This window comes from Alternaria metachromatica (assembly GCF_023757995.1).
Source record: "Alternaria metachromatica strain BMP 0045 chromosome Unknown scaffold_25, whole genome shotgun sequence".
NCBI lineage: Eukaryota > Fungi > Ascomycota > Dothideomycetes > Pleosporales > Pleosporaceae > Alternaria > Alternaria metachromatica.
Window position 1 is genome coordinate 206,750 of NW_026055516.1, and position 25,386 is coordinate 232,135.

Below are 25,386 nucleotides of genomic sequence, written 5' to 3' on the forward strand. Positions count from 1 at the left end.
GGCCGCTCCTGTCGAAAGTATAAATTGCGCTACAAAGAAAGCATCGATAACAGCGGCTGTTTCGACTGCGCTTTGGCTGAAGTCGCTGGATGGAGCGCGGCAACGTCGCCAACAGTGTCAGGCTTTCCGGAGAGATCACCCACCGTATCGAGTTTCTTGAGCGCTGGTGAAGGGAGCGCGAGGGCGATTTGGTCGCCGCCAGTTTCACCGACATTCATGGGAACCCCGACTTTCTTCACGTTTGGTAGTGCGACGGGAATGCTGGCTGGCAAAGGGGATCGGAGGAGTAAGGAAAGCGATGTTAGCGTCGTTGCGAGCGATGCGCCGTTGACTCCAGGAGCGCCGAGGAAGGACTGGCGGCCCAGTGGCGATAGTAAGGAGAGCCAAGAAGAAGAGCACCATGATGACGAAGCGAGTGGGCGTGGGTTGAAAGGCTGGTTCAAGAAGAAGTTCAAGGCGAGAGAAGGGTACAACGGGGCATTGGGATTCCAGATGATGGACGCATAGTTGGCATCAGCTGGCGAGATATGTTAGTGACTTATGAGGATGACGTGTAGATTATCAAGTACCTGGATGGATACATTGGCGGATAGTATTTCGAAAGTGAACAAAAATACAGTGAGTACCTCCAGGCCCTACCAGAGTTTTGTTTCGAATCGCTCTCTCAATTCCTCGTATTTCTTCACATCGCCCACACTCGGCCTAACCGTCTTTGCCGCCTCGACGAAATCATGCTCTTCGACGACCTCGCTGCGTCTCCGCAGTGCGTGTTGGCCGGCCTTGCGCAACAAACTCTCCAAATCAGCACCCGAAAAGTTGTTGCATACGTCTTGGCGACCGATTTCGGCGAGCTTGTCGCTGAGAACGCCGCGTTGCCGAATGAGCGCCTTCAGGATATCCACACGCTCTTCTGGCTTGGGCAATTCGACGTAAAGTAGGGTCTCCAAGCGCCCGGGTCGGAGCATTGCCTCGTCTATCATCTCGGGCCGGTTGGTAGCAGCGATGAGATATATGCCTTCACGCATGGACAGGCCGTCGAGCTCTGTGAGCAGTGTGTTCACAACGCGGGCGGAAGCTTCGTGGAGCTCGGTGGAGCGTTTCGGAACGAGGGCGTCCAGCTCATCAAAGAAGATGACACACGGTACGGAAGAGCGGGCGCGCATGAACACCTGGCGTAGGGCCCTTTCGGACTCTCCAACGTACTGGAACTTGTTAGTATGCGGAATGTCTTTTGAAGGCCATTTTGTAACGTACCTTGTTCAAAAGCTCTGGCCCCTTAACGCTGATGAAGTTTGCTTTGGATTCCGCCGCCACCGCCTTGGCCAGAAGCGTCTTACCGCAACCGGGCGGTCCCCATAGTAGCACACCCGTAGGAGCTGAGATACCGAATTTGGCAAACTTTGCCGGATCTTTGATGGGTTCGCAAATAGCCATCTCGAGCTCTTCGCGAACACCTGCCAGCGCTCCGACGTCTCGCCATGTAGTGTCCGGCACAGTGGCAAAGCCTTCTCGCTTTGATGATGGGGTGATAGTGGGGAGTACAGCTTCGAAAGCTTCCATCGAAATTACGGTATCTTCGAAACCCTCAGGCCGTGGAGCTTCCGTATCCTTTACGCGGGTGATCAGGCGCCGAATAGATTGGTACACCCGACTATCCGCGTTGAGCGAAAGACCGCCGTCAATGTCCATTGTAGTCTCTGCGTCGGCTGCCTGCTTCTCAAGTGCTCTTCGATACTGATCCATAGACCATGTACCTGCTTTGCTAACAAGATCCTTCAAATCGGCACCGACGAATCCAGCTGTCCGTTTCGCTAGTACACCGAAGTCGACATTCTCTGCGAGTTTCGGTTCGCGTGTCAAAGCTTGGAGTATAGACCGTCGCATGAGCTCGTTTGGTACACCCATGTTGATTTCGGTATCGAATCGACCTCCTCGACGTAGGGCTGGATCAAGACTGTCAGGGCGGTTGGTAGCGGCGAGTACAATAACAGGCTTGCCATTATTGCCTTCCATAGCTAGGCTGTCCATGGATATGAGAAGCTGGGCAACTATTCTCTTCTCCATTTGACTTTGTGCACTGTCGCGCTTAGGCGCAATGACGTCGATCTCGTCGATGAAGATCAGACATGGTGCAACCTCCTTGGCCTTCTCGAAGTGTTCCCGTACCTGCTTCTCGGATTCTCCAGACATGCCTGAAACGACGGATGGGCCCAGAATCTCAATAAAGGGTACACCAATCTCTGCAGCGAACGCTCGACTTATGACTGTTTTACCGCATCCAGGAGGTCCATGGAGGAGTATACCGCGTGGTATTGGGATCTTGCGGTTGGCGTATTCTTGTGGGCAGAGAAGTGGAAGTACCAGGTGCTCTTTGAGCTGCGTCATAACCTTCTCCACACCCCCTATGTCTTCTAGTGTAACACCCGTTGGAGCAGCAGTATCGATCTTGTTCTCCTGAGCCCCTGCCTTCTTCTGCCTCTTGGCCTCCCTCTCTTCTTTCGACTTCCCGCTATCCCGCTTCTTGCTCTTCTCGCTCTTTTCCCCATTCGCGGCAGGCGGAATCGCCCATTGATTGACAATTTGCTTGTTCATCCAATCGCTTGATCGATCCTTCTTCTCCTTTGGCTCGTCCATGGTAAAGTCTCCTTCAAGTTCGGCCATTTCGTCCTCGTCGTCGGATTCTTCGTCTTCGCGGATAACGTCAATTACGCGGTCAATAGAGTCCTCGATCTGCTTCTTGGGCCGCCTCTTCAAGCTGGAGTTTGATCGCTGTATGTAGTCGTATACCGTGGATAACCGGAGCTTCAGCGCCGACTCACCCTTTTCGTCCAGGTATTTACGGACTACTTGGTACACCTCCTTGTCGAGGCCTGCCTGGAGGGATGGTCGACCTTTTGAGACCATAACGACTACGGTAGTAGGATTTGAGTCAGAAGATAGGTACAGACTTGGATGTATTCGCTTGGCGTAGTCGGAATGCTGGATCTTTCTAAGCACCCGACAATCGAGAAGGCTCGAGAAAACCTGGATTATGTGCAGCTAGTGAAGCTTGATACGGCACAGTGGTGACTGGGCTACGACACGAGACTTGCACGGTGAATCGGTATGCAACGGTAATGTTGCGCGTGATTGTCGCATCACCAAAAAAGTTCGCGACAGCTATCGATAAGCGTAGCGCCGAGCTTAGCTTAGCTCTAGCCCGCATACGTCAATCAAGGCACAGGGTCATGTCGCATGCGCAACTCCCATCCCTCATGGATCTCGCAGCAATATGGGCAACTCAACCAGCGCGAACAAGATCTCAGCCCAGGATAAGTGAGTTTCGATTTCCACTCTGTTTAAGCGCTGCTGACGGGCCAGGGCGATCCTGGATATGAAGAACCAGCGCGATAAGCTCCGACAGTACCAGAAGCGCATTACTGTCCTGACCGATCGCGAAAAGGAGATCGCCAAAGAGTGTTTAACCAAAGGCGATACGAATAAAGCGAAGCTGGCGCTGAGGAGAAAGAAGTACCAAGAGGGTCTCTTATCCAAGACCGATGCTCAGCTAGCGCAGCTCGAGATCCTGACGAGTGATGTCGAATTCGCTCTAGTCCAGAAGGATGTCCTGTTCGGTCTGCAACAGGGAACGGCAGTGCTCAAGGAGATACACAAGGAGATGGGCGGCATAGAAAACGTGGAGAAGTTGCTGGGCGAGAACGAAGAGGCTCGGGCTTATCAAGAGGTGCCTCGCATCCCCACGCTTCTCACCAGATGGATGCTGACACGCGCAACAGGAAATCAGCGAACTCCTCGCGAACAAAATGTCCAACCAAGACGAAGACGAAGTCGAAGACGAGCTCGATGCTCTCGAAGCCGAGGTCAACGGCACCGTGCCTGCACTGCCTGACGCGCCCGTCGCACAACCACAGTTCACACCCGAAGAGAAGGCGCAGATGGCCAAGGACAGGGCGGCGAGAAGGGCGAGGGAAAGGGCTGCCGAGCAGGCATCGCAGCCCATGCTGGCGTGAGGAGACATTGCATTGGCGCATAGATTGCATTAGAGCGTGGCGTTGGGGTGTTTTGCTGGCATCGCGTGGACCATGTGACACTTGGCATGGTGCATGTTTGCTACATGTACGCATATACACAGGATTCTATCAGCGACGTTGTTCTACGCGTTTCTGCAGATGGTGACGACGTGTGCGAAACATGGGCAATGATGCGGCGTCTTGCATGTTTGCCGTCTACGCCAGCCTCGCCTTCTCTTCACACGCCGAGCGCGCTGCGTCATAGCCCTTGCCCTACAACTACGCCGTCTCTCCTGCCATCCCTCTCCAAACCACCAGAACCTTCCGACGCTGCATCAACAAGCCTTACCCCAGGCTCCCTGCACGAAGCTCAAAGCTACCCCGCCATCACCCCACCACCATCAGCCTTACCGAGCAAACACACCCGACAACCCCAGCAAACATGTCGCACTCACACTGTCACGACGAGCATCACGACCACTCGCATGGCGACGGCCACGACCACAGCGATGACATCACGCCCGCGCTACAGAACATACTTTACGAACAACTCGACTTCCCCAAGCTTGTCACCCTCAACGAAGATGAATCCAACAGCGGCCGCGCAATCTGCCAGAAGACTTGGGCGCAGCGTCTCGATCCGGAACCCGAGCTGAAGAGCAGCGCCGACGAACAGATCCTCATGACGGTCCCCTTCACGGGCCAAGTCCGCCTACACTCCATCATCTTGCGTACAAGCCCCGGCCCCGACTGTCCCAAGACCCTCAAAGTCTTCGTCAACGAAGACTCGCTCGATTTCGAGACGGCCGCCGAGAAGGAACCTACACAGATACTCGAGATCAGCCAGACGAGCGAGGTGCAGGAGATACCCGTCAAGAGGGCAAAGTTCGGCACTACACGTAGTCTGAGCTTGTTCTTTGAGGATAACTGGAGTAATGGCGAGGAGGACGAGACACGAATAAGCTATCTGGCGTTCAAGGGAGACTTTATGAAGCTGAACAAGGAGGCTGTTTCTGTGCTGTACGAAGCTGCTGCAAACCCTAACGATCATAAGAATATTGTGGGGATTGGACAGGGCGTGGGAAGGAGTATACAGTGAGCAGGGTGGTTGCATCGGGCTACGAGTAGTCGCATTGAAGGAACTTCACATAGGCATGACGCATGGCAAGGCGTCAATATCAAGTAGCATGGGTATGCTACGGTCTGTCGATTCTGCGACATTGACGTATATACAAGCAAATGCATTTCATAGTCTGGAAGGTCAGTACAGGTGCATGAAATGTTTATGTGAGATGACATACTCAGCGTTATATTTGCGCTTTCGTGGGTATCGTTTCCTCCTTGTATGCATATTGTCTTTATCCAATCCAAATAGCGCCCGTCATGCATTATGCGCTCAGTTTCTTCTGATGCCGGTGTCGTCCCAAACCGCGGAGATTCGTCGCTCTGGGCGCTATCCTTGAGCTCCCTTGGTTCCTTGAGTATGCATTTTTCGCGTGACATCTTCCGTTCCCGTATCGCTGCCTCCCGCCCGCTCAGGTATGTCTCGTTCCGCCCAGCACCTCGCCATGCACCTTGCCCCAGTCAATCTTCGTGTCAATCTCCTCATCCACTCTACCCACCACTGCCACGCTATCACCCCGTATGATGTATAGCCCAAGAGGCACCTCTTCACTGGGTTCTTCGTCTTCTATCGGTCGGATGATGCGCTCGACGGCTTCTTGGAGGACGAGGTTCATGCTGCCGTCACACGAGTGGAGGAGCCCGACCATGGTGCGGCCATCGAGGGTGAGTACTGATACCCGCTCTAGAAATTGTTAGGAGAATGACATGGCAAGGAGCTGTAGAGGCGAGACTTACTGTTTAGGTAGGCGTTTAGTGCCATTGGGAGAATGCTGTTTCAAAAACCGCTGGTTCGGATATTTGGTGGAAGTGCGTTACTCAGCCGGTACGTGAGCGCGCCTAGGCCGTTTTCTTCAAAGTTTTCTGCGAGGGACCGAAGGATGCTTGCGTAATGTTTCGCGGTATCGTGTCTTATGGAAAAGGTTGCGACTTGCTGCGGGCTTATGTCGCGAAGTTGTAGAGACTCGGACCGATCTCTTCGACCGGTGAGACTCGAGGTGGATGATTGCGGGTTAGGTGAGCGAGAGGAAGCAACGTGTTGCTTGCGCGTGACGTGGGTTGGTTTGAACTGGACATGAAGCTCGCGATGCTTTCCGGTGGAGCTTCGGATGGCACGTGCGCCGAGCCAATCAGAGCAATCTACCCTCCGCATCGCTGCTCTTCCCTCTTCCCTTCCCCTTCACCATCACGCTAGCAGATACCACGGTTCTCTGTTGCTTCTCGTTTGAGCGCTGAAGACCATATTTTTCGATACATCTTCCTGCTACTACTGCGCCACCCGTCTCACCCTGATTTGACCTCAGTACCTGAGTACACAGAGCCACTCTACCTACGTAGCCATGTCGCAACCTTGGACTTGCATAGGCAGCAACGAGCACAACAGCGCGTACCATGGTCACATATTGCGGGAGCCACTGAAACCACTGAATGACTTGTTCAACATTATTTAACGGATCGTCAGCATGTAGTTTGTATTGAACTCTTCCACCAGCCCCTTCTCCACGACGGACAGAATGGCCAACCTCCTTGACGCTGTTCACCAATACCCTATCCTTGAGGCGCTATGTCCCCATCTACGCCCTGCTGACTTTCAAGCACTTGCAATCAGCAGCTCAGACTTTCGACTCATCATGAAAGGACCAAACGCGCCCGCTCTACCTAAGCGGGAAGACCTGTATCCGTTCCAACTAGTCTCCAGACCCTGTAGTTGTGACAAGAGTCCGTTAGCAGACTACCCGAAGCACGGCTTGCCGACCCTGCGCAATCTGCTTGGTAAGATTGACCACTTGCGAAAAACCACTTCGCAAGAAGACTATAGATACTACTCCCAGGATATCCAATAACTGGAAGTCGGCCATCTGCGATGCTCTCGGTGGTTTGAGCGACGTCAAATCTTGCATGAAATGCATGCGCACCGTATGTTTCCAGTGCTGGTGCTCATACATAATCGTAGAACTCCCCATCGATCGAGCACGATATGCATGCGAGATGTGCTGGAAAACGGTATTTGGAAGGTTTCCTCCATTTCCTACTGTCTACCGAACATGGCGTCAGGCTAAACTACGCGGTGACTTCTGCAAATGTCGACGTCCAACTATGAGTAGGTCTTACATTCCAGGACTCCCAGACGCACTACCTCCCTTCCGACACTCTTACTTCAGCCCCATACATTTCTCAGTCCAGCATTGGGAAAGGGTTCTGTTTATGCAGCCTCTGCCTACATCTTCTGGCCATATGCAGCGTCATATCATTGGGTCACATCGGTCGACTCACACAGCCGACCCATGGTTACGTTGATAAGACACACCCTTCCTTGTGTTTTCACAAACATATTTCGGCTTTTGCACATAGATACAACAACACATATTTGATCATATAATCCCCTTTCACACTTCCACATTGCGAAAGCTCTGACAAGTCGCCTCAAGAGACCCTACAAACATGTTTTCCTCCACCGCCCGCATCGCGATGCTTCAAGCCCGAAGCTTTCACAAGACCGCCTTGAAGCCTGCATTCACTAATGCTACAGCTCCTGAGATGAAGGAAGGTCGCACCCGTTATCACGACACTCACAACCTAATTAAATGCAAACAGTCTCCCACCACACCATCCGACACCAGCGCCCGAGCAGCATGGCAACACTACCGCGACGTCGAGGCCCACCAAATCTGGCTCTCATCCCCTCGCAAAGAGTCTTTCCAGACGAAATTGTCAACACAGCATTCACATCACCCCGAGCCAACGCCCGCAATGACTTTCCGGAAAGACCGCGAGATGCACATAGCTGCACGTCGCGCGTCGGATACCGAGATGCAGGGGAAGATTGACCCAGATCGCAAGCTTTTGGGGACTCGGCTGGGGTTCATGAAGGAGACGAAGTCACTGCGCTCACGTTGGTTGGACGCGCTGTTGGGGGGTAGTGAAAGAACCTGAACTTCACGCTCGTGTAAGAGCTTTGAATCATTGTAAGACGGATGAACCTAAATGCATGTATATTGCTAGTATCTTAATCGAGAGACGCGGTATGGTGTCGACTTCGCTTTCGTGGCTACGTGTTGGAGTTCTTTCCATGGCAGGTACTGGTGTTGTTGGATGGTTCCGAAGCCCGAGGCTAGCGGATCTGGTGCCGCTTTGTAATCATCATGGGTCTCTGCTTCTCCCTTCGGCACTCCTCGTTCCATCTCCTCATCATCGTTTGAATTGCACCGTCCGTGACATCATCACCTGACTCATATCTGCCGCACGTCTTTGCGCATCGATCCAGTACCGGACTCAGCCATGAGTGCATCTTATCGCTCGTGCGCTTCTGAACAATCATCGCCCCAGACCTTGGAACAATCCTTTCCTAAATCGCAATCGCTATTGTTTCGCTCAACATTTTCCTCAATGTGCATCTTACTTGAGCTCTTCACGTATGCCAGCACTTATTCTCAGCCAAGTTTGGAAACATCGTAGCGATGGCGGCTTGGCAACCCAGGACCGCGCCTATCAGTAGCACTTGCTCAATACGCCGCGTTGTCCATATTGCTCGGATGGAGGATTCTATCATTGAATCCTGTGGTCGTTGTTTTGCTTCTGACCATCTCCTCAGTGCAGCGACAAACACTGGGACGTTATGATATATGGTATGATTGCCATCAAGTCACATGATTCTAACGGTAATCGACATCGACACTAATTCTAGCCCGACACTACGCAATTGTCACGCTTGCCTGCTATCAAAGGGTGTATAGTCGAGGGCATAGACAGCGAAGACGCTGAAAGAGCGCATGTGGCAGAGTAGGAAAGCGAAATCGCGCAGGAAGACACTGAACGTAGAGCCAATGAGCCATTCACATAGTCCGCAATCATATCCAACCCAAGGCAAAATTACTGTGTTCAACGAAAACACTCGCACCTACGCTGGATACACAGCTGATAATACTTATGCTTCAATAACTAGTTATGTCTATGAAATCTGGCATGCCAGCACAGAGCCCTACGAGTGATCGAAGTACATCTTCCACGGTTTGGTGCGCTGGGTTCAAACACCATGGTCCAACATACACGCTACCTGGCTTCAAGAGTGCAAACTTCACAGAGGTGAACTGTCACATATGGTAGATATATAAGTCCTCTTTTCCTCCCCTACTCTACCATATCCACTAAACCCTCACATCATCAAAACACCAGCAAATTAACGAGAGCACTATCTATCAAGTACATCTTACCATCAACTTTCCAGAACATGCCTTCCTTCCTACATGCTAGCGATAGGCGCTGCGCCGAGTTCATCATGCACCCCGATGCGCACCGTGTGCGTCTTCCAAGCGGTTCCGAGCTCTACTTCACACTACCAATCCACTTGGACACCCAACAACCCATGCCGCCCCAAGATCTCGAAGCGCTTGCTGCATACCTAGAACGGACTCCACCACACCCCTCAGAAGGACCAAGCGGTCCCACTCACCAGAACAACCTCGAAGTGCGAAGTATCATCAGCGACTGGCTCGAAGGCTCCCAGTACCTCGACGACTTGGAGATGTACGCGTGGGAGTCTGGTCATGGCTTTCCGATATTTGATGAATTCGGCATGCCAGTTGACTTTCAGTGGGTGTGGGATGTTATCGCTTTTGAGGGAGGCGAGGAGTTGATCTCCCGTTATGTCGAATATATCAACGATTCTGCTGAGCTACACGCACAAGGTCATGCCGAAGACCATGGTGACTCCCTTCAGTCATCCCACGCTCCTCACACGTCCGACACGCTCATCCTCAGCTCTCCGAACGAGCAGCCTCAGCATCACCGCCTCGGCCGGTTCCGTGTGGCAACCCAGTCCGACGGACCCGTCTCCGTAGGTGGAGCTGACTTTGCAAACATGGACGATTGTCTAGCATTCCTGGATACCCTTACCGACATCGAAGCGAAGTTGCTCAGTAAGAATATTATACAGTTGGAAGGCGATAGTTCCACTGGGTTGCGCATGGTACCTGGACCGAATGCGAAATTCCTCCCTAAGCGGACTACGCAGGATAAGAAGGAAGCTGCTCAGATTCAAGCATCCCCAGCTGATCACCAACTTCGTCATGCGCATGTCCGCCAAGCAGACCAACAACCTTCTCAAATCCACACTATCACAGCTAATCCTCCAAGCCGCAACGTGATCATTCGCCAAGCAGACCAAGCACCGAAACCCATTGTTTTCCTCCAACAGAACCCTGCAAAACAAGACCAAAAGCCCGTCCAAGAGCAGAAATTAACCTTTAAGCGCGTAGAATCACCACCCAAGCAGACAGTGGCCGCCGAGCTCGACCCATTCCGCTTCTACGGCCGCGAAAGCTCTCACGGGGTACAAAACCAAGCTGCCAACGACCAGAGGCTGTTGAAAGAGCTCCAAAACCTATGGGATCAGTCCCAAGACCTAGCCGATGAGTACGTCCAGACTTCCACGCAACCCCCTACTTGGCATGCCAAAGATCCACGGAAGGCCTATAACAAGGTAGTAACAATTGATCTGCGCGAGCAAGGCGCACCATCATTTCGACCTCTATTCCCGCTCCCCGACGTAGATCCTTCCAAAAAGTCCAGCAACAAGTCCACTCCCGCTCCCAAGACCGCCCACTCCGCCGCTGCAGAGGCACGTCGTAAACTCTTCGGCGCCGAACCAAGTGCTCACCGCAGTTTGTCGTTCCAAGAGCCTACTCGTCTACCCATGCGCCCGAGGATGACTGGTATGACTCCAAGCCACGGTGCTGGTGTCGACGACCCGGCGAACCGTATGTGTGGGACGAGTATGCATCAGGCGCATGCGGAGGACAGCCCGGAGGATTCGCCTCGTCCAGCTCGCAGTTCGTGGAGGGATGTTTAAGAAATGGTGTTTCGTGTGAGGTACCTGTGTTGAGGATATTGAGATGTTGATGGTGGGGTTGGGGTTGTTGATGGTGGCTTTGCTGTGTTGAGTAGGACAGTCAATGTATTCCATCCTCGGCGTGCACTATACCAGGCATCCAACTTACTGCAACACCATCTTACAGTCCATTACATTCGCTCAATCATGATCACATCAACAAACTCACACAGTCCATTACTTTTGCACAATTTATCCATTCCAATGCCGTTACTACCCAGCAGAGCTAGAGAAATCTACGCTATATGGTATGTAAACATCAGATACCAGCCCAAAAAGGATATCGTTCATGTCCAAGGAGATTCGTTGTCGTATCCTTGAAGAAGCCTATTCTCATGCATATAGAAAGCCATCGGTGGAAAACAATCCGAGGAAGACAAGTAATGGAGCACTGGCCTTGCGCGAGCTCCATATGTTCCTGGAGAAGCCCCTGGTATATTTGGTATCCCATCCGTTGTACCCTTTCCTGTGGATCTACAAGCGTCATATATCGTCGAAGCCTTCATGTTGCGCCGGGTTTGAAAAAAAAAGAGTAAAGTTATAAGACGAAGAAGACATAAACTAGAACGCAAATAGAAGAAGATCAAGGCGACAGGGGGAATCATGCTTGCTTAAAGTCGAAAACCTTGATGGTAATGTGAAAGACATAAAATGGGGAAACTCCTCGCTATGCTTGACCGGCCGTCATGGTTGTATATAGGCCGTAAAGATGTTGTGCGCATGGCGAAAATGCATGAATAAAGGTTGGCGCAGTATCGCTGGTAATGAAGAATAGGTCGACGGATCGGGGGTATCAATGCAGAGTCGAACACCAAATGCGGAAAAAGACATACTATGCCCTGCTCGGGTTGATGTTCTCCAGCTCGCTGCGCTGGCGCAAGTACTTGGCGGCAAGCTGGTCGCCGCCCTTCATGGACTGCTCCATCCAGTGTTGCGCGACACACATAGTCATTGGGTCGCTGCGGGCGGGGTCTTGCGACGCTTTCCTCTCACGGTTGAGAAGCTCAGTCTTGAAAACCTCGCTGGGCCTGGTGAGCGGCAGGACTGTGCGATGAACAAGCTCGGGCGATGTGAGGTAAAAGATCGCAAGCTCACGCTCGGCCACTGCGTCGCCCTCCTTGGCAGTGATAAGAAGCATGCGTCCGGCATCCTCCATGGTGTACTTGGATAGCGGTTCATCAACCGGAGCTGGTGTAGTAGACGATGCACCAGCCTTCTCGACAGCAGCTCCACTGCTGACTTTGCCTGCATCGCGCTTCGAGTTCTGGGTGATGACCTCATCGACGAGCTCTACCATGATTCGGCACACGTCTTGCTTGAGGCCAAGAGCAGCGAGACCGACATCCCAGAATGCCTTGCCTCGTGCAGTCTTGTCCAGCATCTGCGCAGGCACGAAAGATGCGATGTACTGCAGGTCTCGGAACAGGGTCTTGGGTCGAATGTTAGCGTCGCGGAAGAGGCCTTGGATGACTTCAACGATCATGTCTGTGCTTGGTGGTCCAACTGGAGAGCGTGCACCGTTGCGAGGCAGGGGAGAAGCGTTGCTCACGCGTTCCACGCTCATGCTGTGAGAGCGGCGCTCCTCGCAGTTGGCGATGGCTTCCTCGAGGTTTTGTGCACGAGAAGTTTGAGTAGCCGGCTCACGAGAACTGAGCTCTGGCATGGTGCCAAGGGTGGGTGATTGAGGCACTGGGGGAAGAGTCTCCCGACGGTTGTTGTACGAGCGGCCCGTTCGAGAAGAGAGTGATGCTATGATGAGCAGCTCTAGCTCATACAGTGCATGCAGTTTAGAGTATGGGTTGGGATGTGTCTGGAACCTGCCCAACAGCCGTCGGAAAGCAACGTTGTACGGGAACTCGAGTAGCCCAGCCTTCTTCGCTGTGGCGTTGCCAACGGAACGCGAAGTCGCGTCGCTGGAAGTCGAAGATTGCTCGCCGGCAGATTGGTGAGCGTCGGATGCACTGGCGTGTTGGAAAGTTGCAACAGGCGGGGCCGCTGTTCCACGCTCGTTGCGGCCGAGCGTCTCCAGCGGCAAGTTGCGTGAGTCGGGCAGGGTCTGCTTCCGGATGTTCTTCATGCTCTTCTTGGCGAGCTGCTTCTTGCGTTTCCGTTCTTCTTCATCTCTACGCTCGAAGCAGTCGTCTAGCAAATCACCACCGAACCATGAGTCTGTCTCGCTGCCGTTGGCGAAGACCATTGTTCCGAGGTCACTCAGAAGCAGGCCTGTGAGTGTTTGCTTAAGATCGAGCATGAAGCGGCGCTTGTCTTCGTTGACCATTGCAGATTGCTTCAGCATCACCGTACCCTTCGATGATGATGCGGTACGTGGTCGGATGCTCGTGGCGTTGGTAGGAGACTGCGCTTGGGTCTGGAACGGTGACCAGAAAGTAGCCATAGAGTCGATTGCATGAACGGGTGAAGACCCGCCGAAGTAGTCGGGGGCATCCATGGGGTTTCTTCCCCAGGGGCTCTGGTCGAAACTGGAAGATCCATTACGGTTAGCTGCGGCACGCAGACTACCTTGGCTTGGTCGTTGCGAGAAGTCATGGCTACGAGAACCAGGTCGGCCGTGGGTCTCGTACTCCTCATCACCGGCGATGGAAAGAGTGCCAACACCAGTCAGAAACAGGTCGCCCTTCTGCCGTCCACTCTCCAGAATTTGTTGGTCGCGCTTGTAGAGGTCGCTGGCCCAGAGCACGGGCCCATCAAGGACGCCCTCACCAATGACCTTGGTGACGCACTTGTCGACTTCGAGACAGAAACGATGTATCCGCTCTTCGCCTTTGCAGAAGTTCTCTACGCTGTATTGCATAAGCCACTTCAGCGTGATTTGCGACTGCTCATCTGACAGCTTGTTCGGACCACCGAAATCTTGAGAGGCTGACATGAGGTCAACCAGCTGAGCTTCGTTCTGGCGCAAGAAGCTGTTGCTGTTTCGCGGTTGGGAGCCTGAAGGGCCCCGGACGTTGAGCATCTTTGACTGTTGGTCCATAATCTTGAGAGCAAGCGCAACGTTCCTGGCGTCCTCGTATGGCTTGGAAGTGCGGACATCTGTGATGTACCACATCTTGTCTCGAAGATTCTTGAACGTGAGCATCATCTCTTCGACCATACCATCTGACCGCTCCTGGGACTGCTTGAGCCACACGAACCAGGCCTCGAACTCTTCAATGGCATTGGCTGCCTTGCTGAGGAGGTCGCGCGGGCTGCGGGAGAAGTAGTTGAGAAGGGCTGCGTAGCCGTTCTTGACCAATGTCGGAGAGCTGAGTCTTTTCAGACTCTGCAATGTCTTGTAGTACATATGCGCATTGACGAAATCGGATCGTGCTTGACACTGGTACATGGCAGTCTCAAGCATGGTGACCAGAACTGAGTTGTTCTCTTGCTTCTCGCCGACTTGAGGGTTGCTGTGACTTCTCGGAAATTGTGGTGAGCGCCGTGACGAGACGTTTCTTTGGCTGGCAATCATGTTGGTAAGCTGGCTTTGGCTCTGAGTGGAGTTGTATGGGTTGCGTGATCCGAGGTTTTCGCTGACGTTGCGTACTGGGCCACGTCCACGAGTGCTTTTGCGGGTCGTCATTCTGTTGCTGAAGTTCTTCGATTCGCTGTCGGGCGCAAGATCCTTGGGAATCTCGTACTCCTCCACCAGCTTGGCGATTGCCTCTTTCAGCTGGTGGTAGTCGTTGCCAAGATCGAACCTGTTCCCGCCCTCTTCGTCGTCGCTGCTGTCGCTGTCTGGTGAGTCCTCGTCGTGCTCATCCTCATCATCAAAGTCTTTGCGCATACGCGGCTTCAGCTGCTTTCCATCGGCGGAGATGTAAAGAACAGCCCATCGCTCTGCGCACGGATGGCAAGAGCCTGATGTGGCTTCGAAACCTAGGAGGCGAGTCATCTCAGAACATGCCATTCGCAGCTGTCTTCCGTATTGCTCTGTTGGTGCAGGCTTCATCTCTGTCGGTGATTCGCCGGATACCGGGTTGCTGTCCAGAAGTGGCTCGCGCGAGGTCTGGTCACTGGTCATTGAAGAAGCACTGGCACTCAGGATAGAGCTTGCGTCAGTCACGGAAGCGGCGGCATTGCGGAATGGAACCGACATTCCGGACATGGAAGAAGCAGAGGAAGCCAGACCCGTACGGCGCTGGCTGTCATTGTCCATGTGGCTGGATGACGGACGTCGCTCCGGGAATAGAGCGTTGACCAGGGTGACAATGTCGGCTGGTGACAAGACAATGAATGGCTGAACCTCCACAGTTTCTCTGGGTGATGTTATAGCCTTTGCGGGTAGCAAAATTGGCTTTGAGGGTGTCTTGGTGTGCTTGAACCGGGCAAGGATGTTCTCGATGTGTGTGCGGATCTCTGGGAGGATTTCGTTTTTCTGCTTCCTACAATTTGTTAGCTGATGGCCCAAGGGTACTCCAGCATAGCGCCATACCAGTTGTAGGTCATGTTCACGACATATTTCTGCGCTCGTATGGCGACCTCTTTCAGAATCTTGATGCGAGCATGCTCACTGATGTGGTGGCCGATCATGATACCATGGGTCTGTTTAGTGTTAGTTTCGCAGTTCTTGCGTCAGAAAGGGTAGACATGCCTCGGGATGGATGATGGCGTTCATGAGGAAGGTAGAGAAGAGCCAACGCGAAACAAAGAAATTTTGCGAAGCCCTGCGCAGGCTCTTCTCGTCCTCCAGCTTGCGAAGGATGGCATTTCCAATCTCCAAGACTCCTTCTGGGATACCGCCGGCACTGGGCTCATCGTCAACGACCTCGAACAAACGCTTGACAGCCTTGTCAAAGAACTCGTCTGCTGCGATGGTGTCCTTGCTGGAGCGCGGGGTCGCTTGCATTCCGGGTCGTGCGGCCTGCTCCTCGGGCTTCTCGAGCAGAAACTGGCCATCCTGGAGGGTCTGCATAAGATAAAGCTCCAAATTGGTCTTTCCGGGCCATTCTCGCATGCCGGCCCAGACATCGAGCACAGTGCGGATGAAGTTGGGGTTGTTGTTCTTGATCAGCTTGGCACAAACAGTGGCCCATACATCTGTGCGGCGAAGGTCCTCTGCCGAGTCGGGTCCGGATGAATTAGCGAAGATGGTGTAGACTAGGGCAGACAGCGGATCGTGGCGCTGGAAAGATAGCAGACGCTCTACCGGGCTTGTTCCTTGCTGTTGGGCCTTCTGCGAGGGAGCGTTGCGGCTACGGGCATTTGCAAACATGACCGAGTCAATCGGGTCCATGGTCTGACGGAAAGACGTGAGAGAAGTGAGCTCTTGCTGCGAGAGACTGGAAATACGAGCAGCAAGAAATTCTGGGTTCGTACGGATTTCGGAAATGAAATCGAGAAGGTTGTCCAGAATCTTGGACGGGACTTCATTGAGGAAAGTGGAGGCAGAGAGAGGCTTCTCGCTCCGGAAGTTCTTGGACTTGCCAAACTCCAGATCCGGCTCCAAGAGGGCATATTGCCGCGTGGCATCGCACGAGTTGCGGACATCGTTGAGGGCGTTGTAGAGAGAGGCGAACGACTTCTTGTCGTCGGAGCGGAAGTTGTCGACCAGCGTGCGGTAGGCCAGCTCGCCGCAGTGTACCAGACGTGCGGAGAGGGCGCTCGAGACCAGCCAGCGGTGCAGGCGCACGCGGGCATGCGTCTTGCGCTGCTCCTGGTAGCCCTGGAGGCGGATCAGGTGGGCGAGCTCGGCGAGGGAAGTCGCGGACGGTGGGATGGCTGCAGTCGGCAGGTACGAGTCGGTGTAGGAGGAGAGGTCGGCGGGCAGCAGGCGCGGCAGGCGGCCGGCGGGGGCAGACATGGAGGCGGGTATCTGGGGGCGCTGGAGTTGCTGGAGGCCATGGCGGTCGGCGTGGACGTCTGGAGTTCCGCCAGGTCGGCTGCCCATGGTGGCCGGTGGTGGTTTGGGAGCGCGAGGTGAGGGCGACCTGGGCGGGCTGTGAGACCTAGGCGGAGCCTCAGCGGGCGGGTCGTCGACTTGAGAAGTAGTGTGCGAGGGCGTGTGGCATCTGGACGACACATGGGTGACGGTGGGCGACACGGCTACGAGAAAGTCAGCGTCGGCTCGCCTGCCAGCTCATCGTACATGCACAGAGCAGCGCATTGATGCCCGCGCCAGCTATTGGCCGGAGACGCGCTCGCGCACGGGGGGGATAGCAGAGCACGGGGAGGGAGATGGGCACCTACGCGGAGTGTTGCCAGCCTGCGCCGGCGAGGCTGTGAGTTGGGTTCGTCGCATCATGTCGCCATGAGAGAGCCCCATGGAAGCCCTACGGAAGGTGCGGACCTCAAGAAGGTGGCAGAGATCCCCTACGGCATTGCCAGATGGGGCGGTAGTCTTGGGAGAAGAAGAACTGCTTTGGGCGCGCCCTCTCCACCGCGCTCGACGTATGCGCTGGCGCGTCTTGACTCTTTAGGTGGTAATGATACAGAAGCGAGGCAAAAGAAGCGTGATTGGGCCTCGTCCTCGAGTCCCTGTAACAAGTCACGACTGCAGCTCAACGGCCCCCGACTAATCCCATACTACTGCTAAGCCGCCAGCCGCCTAGAGAGCATACCGTGTGCGAAATACAGCGGGGGAGCTGCTTCAGATTGGTGGCCGTGCCAGACCGCCAGACTTGCCCACGGCCTCCATGTCGCCATGGAGCCGTCCAGGCGATGACTTGCAGGAACAGCACATCGCAGTGGGACGAATGAGGACCAGCCCGCCGAATGCCTCAGCTCAGACCCTCGCCTTCCCACACCAGCCATCCCCGCCTCGCACAGAGACTCGTCGACAACGCATGCTTTGGATCGGCGCCGTCGTCGCTCTGGTAGAAGCTTCGGCGACGCTCTCCCGCCGCTGGTGCTGGCCGTGTTGATGTCGCCATAGAGAGACTAGGCGGTATCGCTGGCCGCCTCTGCGACCGCCCCTCCACGCTACCCCTCCTCCCTTCACCACGGCACACTGCCCTCACGAGCAGAGCAACTCGTAAACTCTCAAACACGCTTCGGCGCTGCAGCTGCAGCGCCAATACAGACGACGCCCCTCAGCTAATCGCCTGCGCGCAGCTCTGCTCGCCCTCCTGACGTGACGGCCGGCGAGTGGAGTCGCCCTCTTTCCCTGCGCTGCCAGCGCATGGCTGTCAAAAAGGACCATGCCATGCAACATGCTGCACGCCAAAGCATCGCGCTGCACCGCTGTGAACCCATGTTTTCCCATTCATCTCCCAGTGCATGCCTAGTGCCTCGCAATCCTCGACATCATTCATCACTCCGCCATGCATATCCAGCCGCCATCCAATGAGCCGCACCGTCACACCACATACTAAACTCTCTGCAGCATCTCCTGCTTGGGGCTATCGCTGCAGTCGCTGCGGAGCTTCGTTCCTTTTGCATGTTTGCAGTCGCAGTGCGTCTGCCGCTATATCCTGGTGCATGGCAACTCAATCGCGATCGTAATATTACGAGATAAGAATATCCTGCGTGGGCGTTGAAATGTTACACTGAACATGTTTCGTTTCCAGCTGGCTATCGGAGATCGTCGACCATCTGCCGGTCGCGTGTAATACCCCGCCACACGATTGCCGCATACAGACCGCTCCTTCTTCAGGTACCCATGGCCATTCCACGTACTCTACCCAACGGCATTTGGGCTGACGGCTGCCCTGCCCAATCGCTGCTAGGCGCCTATCTACAATGCAAGACATGCGAAATCGTGGCGATCCCCGCTAATCCGACACCAACGCGCCAGCGTAGCGCTCTGCCGGCACCATTGTACCCGATCGCTGCCTCCGCGACTCCATCACAGCTTGCCCAGAACCCATAGTCAAGGCATGGCTTCCCTGAGTAGAGGGGCGACACGTTTCCGACTGTGCTGCACTTGTCGCTGCCACCAAGTCTTTCTCCACTCGCTCTTGCTGTCAATGTCGTCGGAGCCCTGCCAGTCCTCCAATCCCAACTCATCTTTTGAATTCGTGGCAAATGTTTTGGCAGCCGACACGGCGCCGTCGTTGAAGGCCCATAGTAACAGTTCTCTCTGGAATTGCCCATCTGCACCCGACGATGTGGTCATCAGGGAATACATGTCCAGCTCACGCTCCCTTGCAAAATCCTCCAACGCTTTGAGGAAGGCGTCGGATGCCTGGGCACTTGCTTCGTCGCCAGCTTTCTCCTGGAGAAACTCTATAGGCTTGACAACAGAACTAACACCGAGCTTTCGGCCACCCTGGTCCCATTGCTTATAATCCTTCCGAAGTATGTCGTGCAGCTTTAGACTTCCAATGTCTTTCTTTGCTGCGTTGATCTCCTTGTAGAAGCTGGCGCGGTCGAAGCTTGCAGCCAGCGGGGGACAGAGCATGATCTTAGCTTCCAGGTACTCGACAGCCTTACGGTCATGCTCGGTCGTTTTGTTCTCGTCGTGGAGATCGGCCGTATCGATGAGAATGCTGGCCAGTCCCAACTGGGCGACGTCTGCATCCCAGCGCTTGACAAAGGCAGCGTCGTTGGACATGCTGTCACCCTGGGCGTGGGCTGCCCCCGAAGACAAGGCAGACGCGGAAGCCATGTCCCATGATGGCTGGCAGTAGTTTGCAATCAAGCTAGTGCAGCTGCCACACTTCTCGATTATCCTCGGCTCGTCGCCTGTGTCTTCCGGTACTTTTTTCTCGTCGTCATGATGATCAATAACACCAGCGACACGCTCTGCATAGATATTGCCCAATTGGCCTTGCAGCGCATTGTGGTCTACCAAGATCCATTTGGTATTCTCAGGCGCGAGCTTCGACTGTATGTCTGACAGGGCGGGAAGGTCATCCAACGTGATCAAGTGCTTTGACTCAATATTGGCGTGCTTGAATACGGCCAAGTATTCCGGTCGTAGCTGGATATCGGACGCTGGAATATTTGTGATTGGTACGTAAAGTGGGCTAAAGGCATTTTTGGGCGGCGACATGGACCGGAGGTATGCGTACAAAATGGAACATGACATCGAATCAAGGTCTGCATTTCATGAGTATGCAGCGCCATTGTGGAGCAGGAGTCATGCTCACCCGCAGACTCATTGCCAATGACGAATGTAATCTTCTGGCTAGTTTCAATGGCGCTCCGGAGAGCGCCTCTCGCGTGTGTAAGAAAGGCTCGCAAAGAATTCCTCGGCACCGCCATGACTGTGTTTAGCGGTGAGACGTGTGTAGGTTTCGGGAGGGTGGAAGACGACGAGCGAATGGTGTTCAAGAATGGAAGTGACGTAGAAGGCGCTCGGACCACGACACATGCATCACGAGGGCACGAAGGCACGAAGGCGCGATGACGGGAATGTGGTGGGCAAGCGACGTTGATTAATTGTTGGTGTGGGATTTTTCATGTCCAGATCGCGTGATGATTGGGGAGCCGATTGTATTCTTTGGTGTCCTTGCTTTGCTACCTACCCAGCACTTGGAAAGGCGCCGCATGCGCGTGGTGGCGCATGGAGGCTTTGACTGACCTCGACAAAACATCCCGCGATATCTTCCCTGACGTGTCTATCCGATCTCGACGCTACCTGCCGGAACTCCCCTGGTACTACGGAGCCGACGAGCAAAAAACTGCATGATGGGCAGCATCTCGTCACGGCTGCTCGGCATGCCGTCACCGTTCTTCTTCCACTCTTTGAACTCGATATAGCTGAAAGCATCCTTCAGCTTTGTAGTTGCACTGTCGGTGACCGCAGACTTCTTGTCTGCTTTGCAGATCAGCACTGGTGTCTTACTCTTCTTCTCCAAAGCCTTCAGTGGCACTGATTGTGATAGAGGTCCTCCGATACTGATGACCCCGCCTAGTTCTTCCTCAAGCTGGGCAGCAGCCTGCAGTGCGACCATGCCGCCTTGCGCGAACCCAAAGATCATGATCTCGCGCGCTTTGTAGCCGCATTTGCCGATGAGACCTTCGCGAATGACTTGATCTAGGACCAGAAGTGTCGACTTCTGGACGCCGGTATCCATATCCATTTCGCCCGTGGTGGAGTCAAAGATCATGTCTTCACCCCAGTGCATTCCACCGAGATCGAACGGCAGAGGGTTCGGCGCCTGTATCGCAATGCATGCTGTTTCTGGGAGGTTCAGCTGCTCGCCGAGCTTCGTGAAGGACGCATTCGTGTCGCCGAGGCCGTGTAGGAGGATCAAGATGTTCGTGGGTGGTTGCGAAGCCGGCGCTGCACGAGTTAGCGAGGGTAAGAGCGACTCTGGAGATTGCGACATACGTGGCGTGATGCTCAAGGTCACCGACGATGGAAAGTCAGCTTTCGTGGGGAGTCGGCCCGGCATGTTGTCGCGAAGATGGGGTTGTGGCTGAGTACATGGTGGAGTTGGAGCACCTGAGACTCGGGAGATGATCGCGCGCTAACTAGCCAAGCTTTCTACCACGGAACAAGCAACAACCCCAACTACCTAGGTATCCTACCTGAGGCCAGGCTACAGTATTGGCAAGAGAACTCAACTTTCGTTTCGCATTCTGTGGTACTGTCCAATGAGTATTTGGAACCTCTTGCAGGCGCAGCCCCTCAGCTCGCGAGCCTAGACGCTCCGTCATGCGAGGCTAAGCTTTACCAAGGAAGCTTGTTTGACTGTGCCGAGCGTCCCGTTGATCTGACGTCCACATCCTGGCCCATTACGCACGCGTCTATACCACAACAGGTTCGTCAATATACTTTCAAACGTGCCGACACGAAGTATGAGCCACTCAGATCAAGATGTCAGCGGTCTGGTGCGTAAAGTGGCGCAAGAATGAGCTCAAGGACCCTGCATGTGCTTCACAGCTGAGCCACAAGTGGTCCCTGGATGGCTGAGGGCGAGAAGAGAGGGGTACGATCGGCCTCGATGAGTGATTTGTTACTGCCAACAGATGCATGAATGCTGGCCGACTATGACGCCGCGTGGCATCGGTTGTCCGAGGAGAGATACTTAAAGGCTGACAAAGTACGCCTCTAAAATGGACACTACACTCAACTACCATTCCTGAACTACAGACAAGTCCAATATCAATCCTCATCTTTTCGTCTTCACATTATCAACTATCAAAATGGGTTTCTGGGGTCCGTGTGTCTCACTTCTCGAAGATATCTCTCACTGACTCCATTACAGACAAGAACGAAGACAACTACCAGCAGGTATACGAGAATGACAACTTCGAAGAGAACAAGTCAAGTCTGGGACACGAGATGATCGCTGGAGGAGCTGCTTTCGCAGGCTTCAAGGCATTTGAAGACCACCAGCGTAAAGAGGGTATGTATTTCCTCATGCTTGATCTTATCGCACACTGACGTCGTCTCAGGCAAGCCGGTATCCCATCAGTTCGCCAAAGAGCTTCTTGCCGGCTTCGCAGGCGCTGAGGTAAGCATCACCGTGAGACGGTATATTAAATAGCGGCTAATTGGATGTCTGTAGGTTGACAAGCTCGCTGAGACCAAGGGCGAGGACTGGTTCGACCGCGAGAAGGCCAAGCGCGACGCAGAGCACCATGCAGAGCGCATGTACGACGAGCACTACATCGACAACCACGGCGCGGACCAGTACGACCCTCAGCAGTACGGTCGCCCAGAGAAGTTTGAGAGGCGCGGATGGTAGCGGAGGAGACACGGCTATGATTGGTCAGACCCGTAGAAGCAACCAAGAATCCAATGAAGGACTAGCTCAATCCTTTTGAGACCAGTGCTCTGGCCAGCCCCTCGGTATCGTCAACGTGTTTCGTGAACAGTGGCAGCTGCATGTCTCTATCGACGTATGTGTTTATCCGGTCTTGTGCTGGATGCTTCTGAGGGGCTTCCACACCTGCAAAATACAGGATCCCTAGCTATGACGTTGTCGCCAATGCGCCAATAGCTGCCAAGGGGAACATGATTCGTGCAAATCTCCTCCGCGGTATACTCAATCTCATCGTGACAGCCCTCGCAACCACGGTTTAACTGCTGGAGGTAGCACGCGACCATCTTCGCATTTACTAACCCTTATCGCATCCGTGAAACATTTTACAGTGTGCCTGCGCGGAACCTCATGCATCGACGAGAAACGCGAACGCGCTTTTGTGCCCCCCATTGATCGTGTTTGGGTACTGACGCGCCGACGAGACGGTCATGAAGTTCGCAAAGTGAGACGACGCACCTAAATAACTCCATCCACGGGACTGACGGCAGTAGAGAGCTAGAGCGCGATCTGGTACCGGAGTGGCGGCTCAAGTACTTAGACTACAAGGTGATGCCGACTTCCGCTAGCCGACGCTTAATGCCACAGACGACTGACGATACCTCAGGTGGGCAAGAAGAAGCTCAAGGCCATCAGTCGCGCCCTCCGCAATGTCGAATCGACCCCACGCCTCCGCCGACGCGGCACCCAGATCCTGCCCTCGCCCTTCGACGCCGCGCCCAAGTACACGTACCTCAACCGTGACCAGACGGGCAGCGCCAGAGACCCCGAAGACCTGAGGGCGCTTGCTATCACCAACAGCCGCAGCCAGCACAGCCTGCGTCAGAGGGCGAACAGCAACCAGAGTGGCCGCACGCCCGAAGAAGAGCCATTGGCACAGAGCGAGACGAACCGCCGCGACTGGGCACACAACTACGGCAGTTTTGAGGGAAGCACATCTGATGGCGCCACCAAGACTGGGACCTCTGCAGACAAGGCCAAGGCACCGCCGTCGTTGAAGCTGCCTGGGGCTGCGCTCGACCCTGAGAACCCTTCCCCGCAAGGAGGAGCGGCGTCTGGCGCATCGCTGCGAAAGCAGAAGACAGTCACGCTTCCTCCGCCAGCAGAGAACGACAACGACAATGCTTTCGAGGTCGGAAAGACGGTGTCGCCGCATAAGCATCATAATTCGCTGCCCAACCGATACAAGAGCGTCTTCACCCCCAAGCGCATGAACTCGCTGCCTGGGCCCATCACCGAGCACAAGTCGCGCCCATCGGTACGCCGCCTGTTCTCGCTGAGCAGCAAGACTCCCCCAGACAGTCCAGGCGACGTTCCCCTCGAAGCCTATCGCGATCTTGACTTCCGACAAGCCGAGTTCTTCAACTTCCTCGATGGCGAGCTGGATAAGATCGAGTCGTTCTACAAGCACAAGGAAGACGAGGCTACCAAGCGCCTCAATGTGCTCCGCGACCAACTTCACATCATGCGAGACCGACGTATCGACGAGGTCATCAAGCGTCAGACGGACAAGATTAATGCGAAGGCCCACAAGAAACACGACGGGCATCATGTGCTGAGCAACGGTCAGAACAGCAGCTCGGGCGACGAAAACCAGCAGGCCAACGGGAACGGCAATATTGGAAACACTCTCAAGGACACTTTCCTAAACCCCATAGACGCCGCGTTGGACGCTATCAACGCTGGCAAGTACGGGAAGAGCACCAAGAACATAACACAGCTTGCGACCCCAGCGGCTCTTCAGCCCAAGGACCATCCCGATAGCCGTCGCGACTTTGCTAGACGGCCAGATCTGCCCGACGTGCCATACCAGACAGCGAAGCGCAAGCTCAAGGTGGCACTGCAGGAGTACTACAGAGGGCTTGAGCTTCTCAAGTCCTACGCGTTGTTGAACCGGACTGCCTTCCGGAAAATCAACAAGAAGTATGACAAGACCGTCAACGCGCGACCGTCGTCGCGGTACATGAATGAGAAGGTCAACCAAGCCTGGTTCGTGAACAGCGACGTAATCGAAGGGCACATTCGAGCAACGGAGGACCTATACGCGAGATACTTCGAGAAGGGCAACCACAAAGTCGCCATCGGGAAGCTACGCATCAAAATTGCACGAGCAGGCGATTACACAGACAACACATTCCGCAACGGTCTGCTACTGTCGGCGGGTGTTATACTTGGCATCCAGGGTCTCATCAAAGCAAACACTATTGCAGATCTGCACAATACTGACGGGAACGAGCTCGCAGTGAACACGAGCTATCTGCTGCAGGTGAGTTCATCCAAGCGATGGATAGGGCAAAGCTAACATCTTCAGATATATGCTGGGTACTTCCTCATCAACTTCCTTCTTCTCTTGTTCACTCTCGCGTGTCGGACGTGGCACGAGCACAAGATCAACTATGTTTTCATCTTCGAATACGATACCCGCCACCACTTGGACTGGAGGCAACTTGCGGAGGTTAGTACTGGTTCCATTTCTGGTACGCCGACACTGACGTATTCTAGCTTCCTTGTTGGACTTTGTTTATGCTTGGACTGTTTATGCAAATCAACTTTCATCAGGTTGGGGGAGATCGACTCTATCTCTACTACCCAGTCATTCTTATTGGTGTATCGGTCGCGCTTCTGTTCAATCCTCTGAGGATAATGTACTTCCGTACTCGCATGTGGCTGCTGTACTCCCTGGTAAGTCTGATGATCAACTCGTGAGAAACTA

At 54.2% G+C, this 25,386-nt stretch overlaps 11 protein-coding genes across 11 annotated transcripts; 5 read left to right on the plus strand and 6 right to left on the minus strand.

The window, feature by feature from the left end:
- Positions 1–635: 635 nt before the first annotated feature.
- J4E83_008552 (uncharacterized protein) lies at positions 636–2,904 on the minus strand (the record flags this gene model as incomplete). Its single annotated transcript, XM_049335448.1, has 2 exons — positions 636–1,202; positions 1,255–2,904. 2 exons carry the CDS (start codon positions 2,902–2,904, stop codon positions 636–638), a joined length of 2,217 nt encoding a protein of 738 aa, XP_049185455.1.
- A 367-nt stretch (positions 2,905–3,271) lies between these two features.
- J4E83_008553 (uncharacterized protein) lies at positions 3,272–4,010 on the plus strand (the record flags this gene model as incomplete). The annotated part of the gene is made up of 3 exons (XM_049335449.1): positions 3,272–3,315; positions 3,361–3,724; positions 3,777–4,010. 3 exons carry the CDS (start codon positions 3,272–3,274, stop codon positions 4,008–4,010), a joined length of 642 nt encoding a protein of 213 aa, XP_049185456.1.
- Positions 4,011–4,452: 442 nt separating this feature from the next.
- Positions 4,453–5,109, plus strand: J4E83_008554 (uncharacterized protein; the record flags this gene model as incomplete). The annotated part of the gene is made up of 1 exon (XM_049335450.1): positions 4,453–5,109. One exon carries the CDS (start codon positions 4,453–4,455, stop codon positions 5,107–5,109), a length of 657 nt encoding a protein of 218 aa, XP_049185457.1.
- Positions 5,110–5,545: 436 nt separating this feature from the next.
- Positions 5,546–5,895, minus strand: J4E83_008555 (uncharacterized protein; the record flags this gene model as incomplete). The annotated part of the gene is made up of 2 exons (XM_049335451.1): positions 5,546–5,817; positions 5,871–5,895. 2 exons carry the CDS (start codon positions 5,893–5,895, stop codon positions 5,546–5,548), a joined length of 297 nt encoding a protein of 98 aa, XP_049185458.1.
- A 3,513-nt stretch (positions 5,896–9,408) lies between these two features.
- Positions 9,409–10,980, plus strand: J4E83_008556 (uncharacterized protein; the record flags this gene model as incomplete). The annotated part of the gene is made up of 1 exon (XM_049335452.1): positions 9,409–10,980. The coding sequence occupies one exon, from the start codon at positions 9,409–9,411 to the stop codon at positions 10,978–10,980; it is 1,572 nt and encodes a 523-aa protein (XP_049185459.1).
- Positions 10,981–11,851: 871 nt separating this feature from the next.
- Positions 11,852–15,549, minus strand: J4E83_008557 (uncharacterized protein; the record flags this gene model as incomplete). The annotated part of the gene is made up of 2 exons (XM_049335453.1): positions 11,852–15,401; positions 15,452–15,549. 2 exons carry the CDS (start codon positions 15,547–15,549, stop codon positions 11,852–11,854), a joined length of 3,648 nt encoding a protein of 1,215 aa, XP_049185460.1.
- Positions 15,550–15,571: 22 nt separating this feature from the next.
- On the minus strand, positions 15,572–16,906 carry J4E83_008558 (uncharacterized protein; the record flags this gene model as incomplete). The annotated part of the gene is made up of 1 exon (XM_049335454.1): positions 15,572–16,906. The coding sequence occupies one exon, from the start codon at positions 16,904–16,906 to the stop codon at positions 15,572–15,574; it is 1,335 nt and encodes a 444-aa protein (XP_049185461.1).
- A 1,920-nt stretch (positions 16,907–18,826) lies between these two features.
- Positions 18,827–20,163, minus strand: J4E83_008559 (uncharacterized protein; the record flags this gene model as incomplete). Its single annotated transcript, XM_049335455.1, has 2 exons — positions 18,827–19,998; positions 20,049–20,163. The coding sequence occupies 2 exons, from the start codon at positions 20,161–20,163 to the stop codon at positions 18,827–18,829; spliced, it is 1,287 nt and encodes a 428-aa protein (XP_049185462.1).
- Positions 20,164–20,519: 356 nt separating this feature from the next.
- Positions 20,520–21,299, minus strand: J4E83_008560 (uncharacterized protein; the record flags this gene model as incomplete). The annotated part of the gene is made up of 2 exons (XM_049335456.1): positions 20,520–21,187; positions 21,236–21,299. 2 exons carry the CDS (start codon positions 21,297–21,299, stop codon positions 20,520–20,522), a joined length of 732 nt encoding a protein of 243 aa, XP_049185463.1.
- Positions 21,300–22,053: 754 nt separating this feature from the next.
- Positions 22,054–22,598, plus strand: J4E83_008561 (uncharacterized protein; the record flags this gene model as incomplete). Its single annotated transcript, XM_049335457.1, has 4 exons — positions 22,054–22,057; positions 22,116–22,256; positions 22,306–22,364; positions 22,419–22,598. The coding sequence occupies 4 exons, from the start codon at positions 22,054–22,056 to the stop codon at positions 22,596–22,598; spliced, it is 384 nt and encodes a 127-aa protein (XP_049185464.1).
- A 506-nt stretch (positions 22,599–23,104) lies between these two features.
- On the plus strand, positions 23,105–24,975 carry J4E83_008562 (uncharacterized protein; the record flags this gene model as incomplete). Its single annotated transcript, XM_049335458.1, has 2 exons — positions 23,105–23,109; positions 23,262–24,975. 2 exons carry the CDS (start codon positions 23,105–23,107, stop codon positions 24,973–24,975), a joined length of 1,719 nt encoding a protein of 572 aa, XP_049185465.1.
- Between the last annotated feature and the right edge of the window lie 411 nt (positions 24,976–25,386).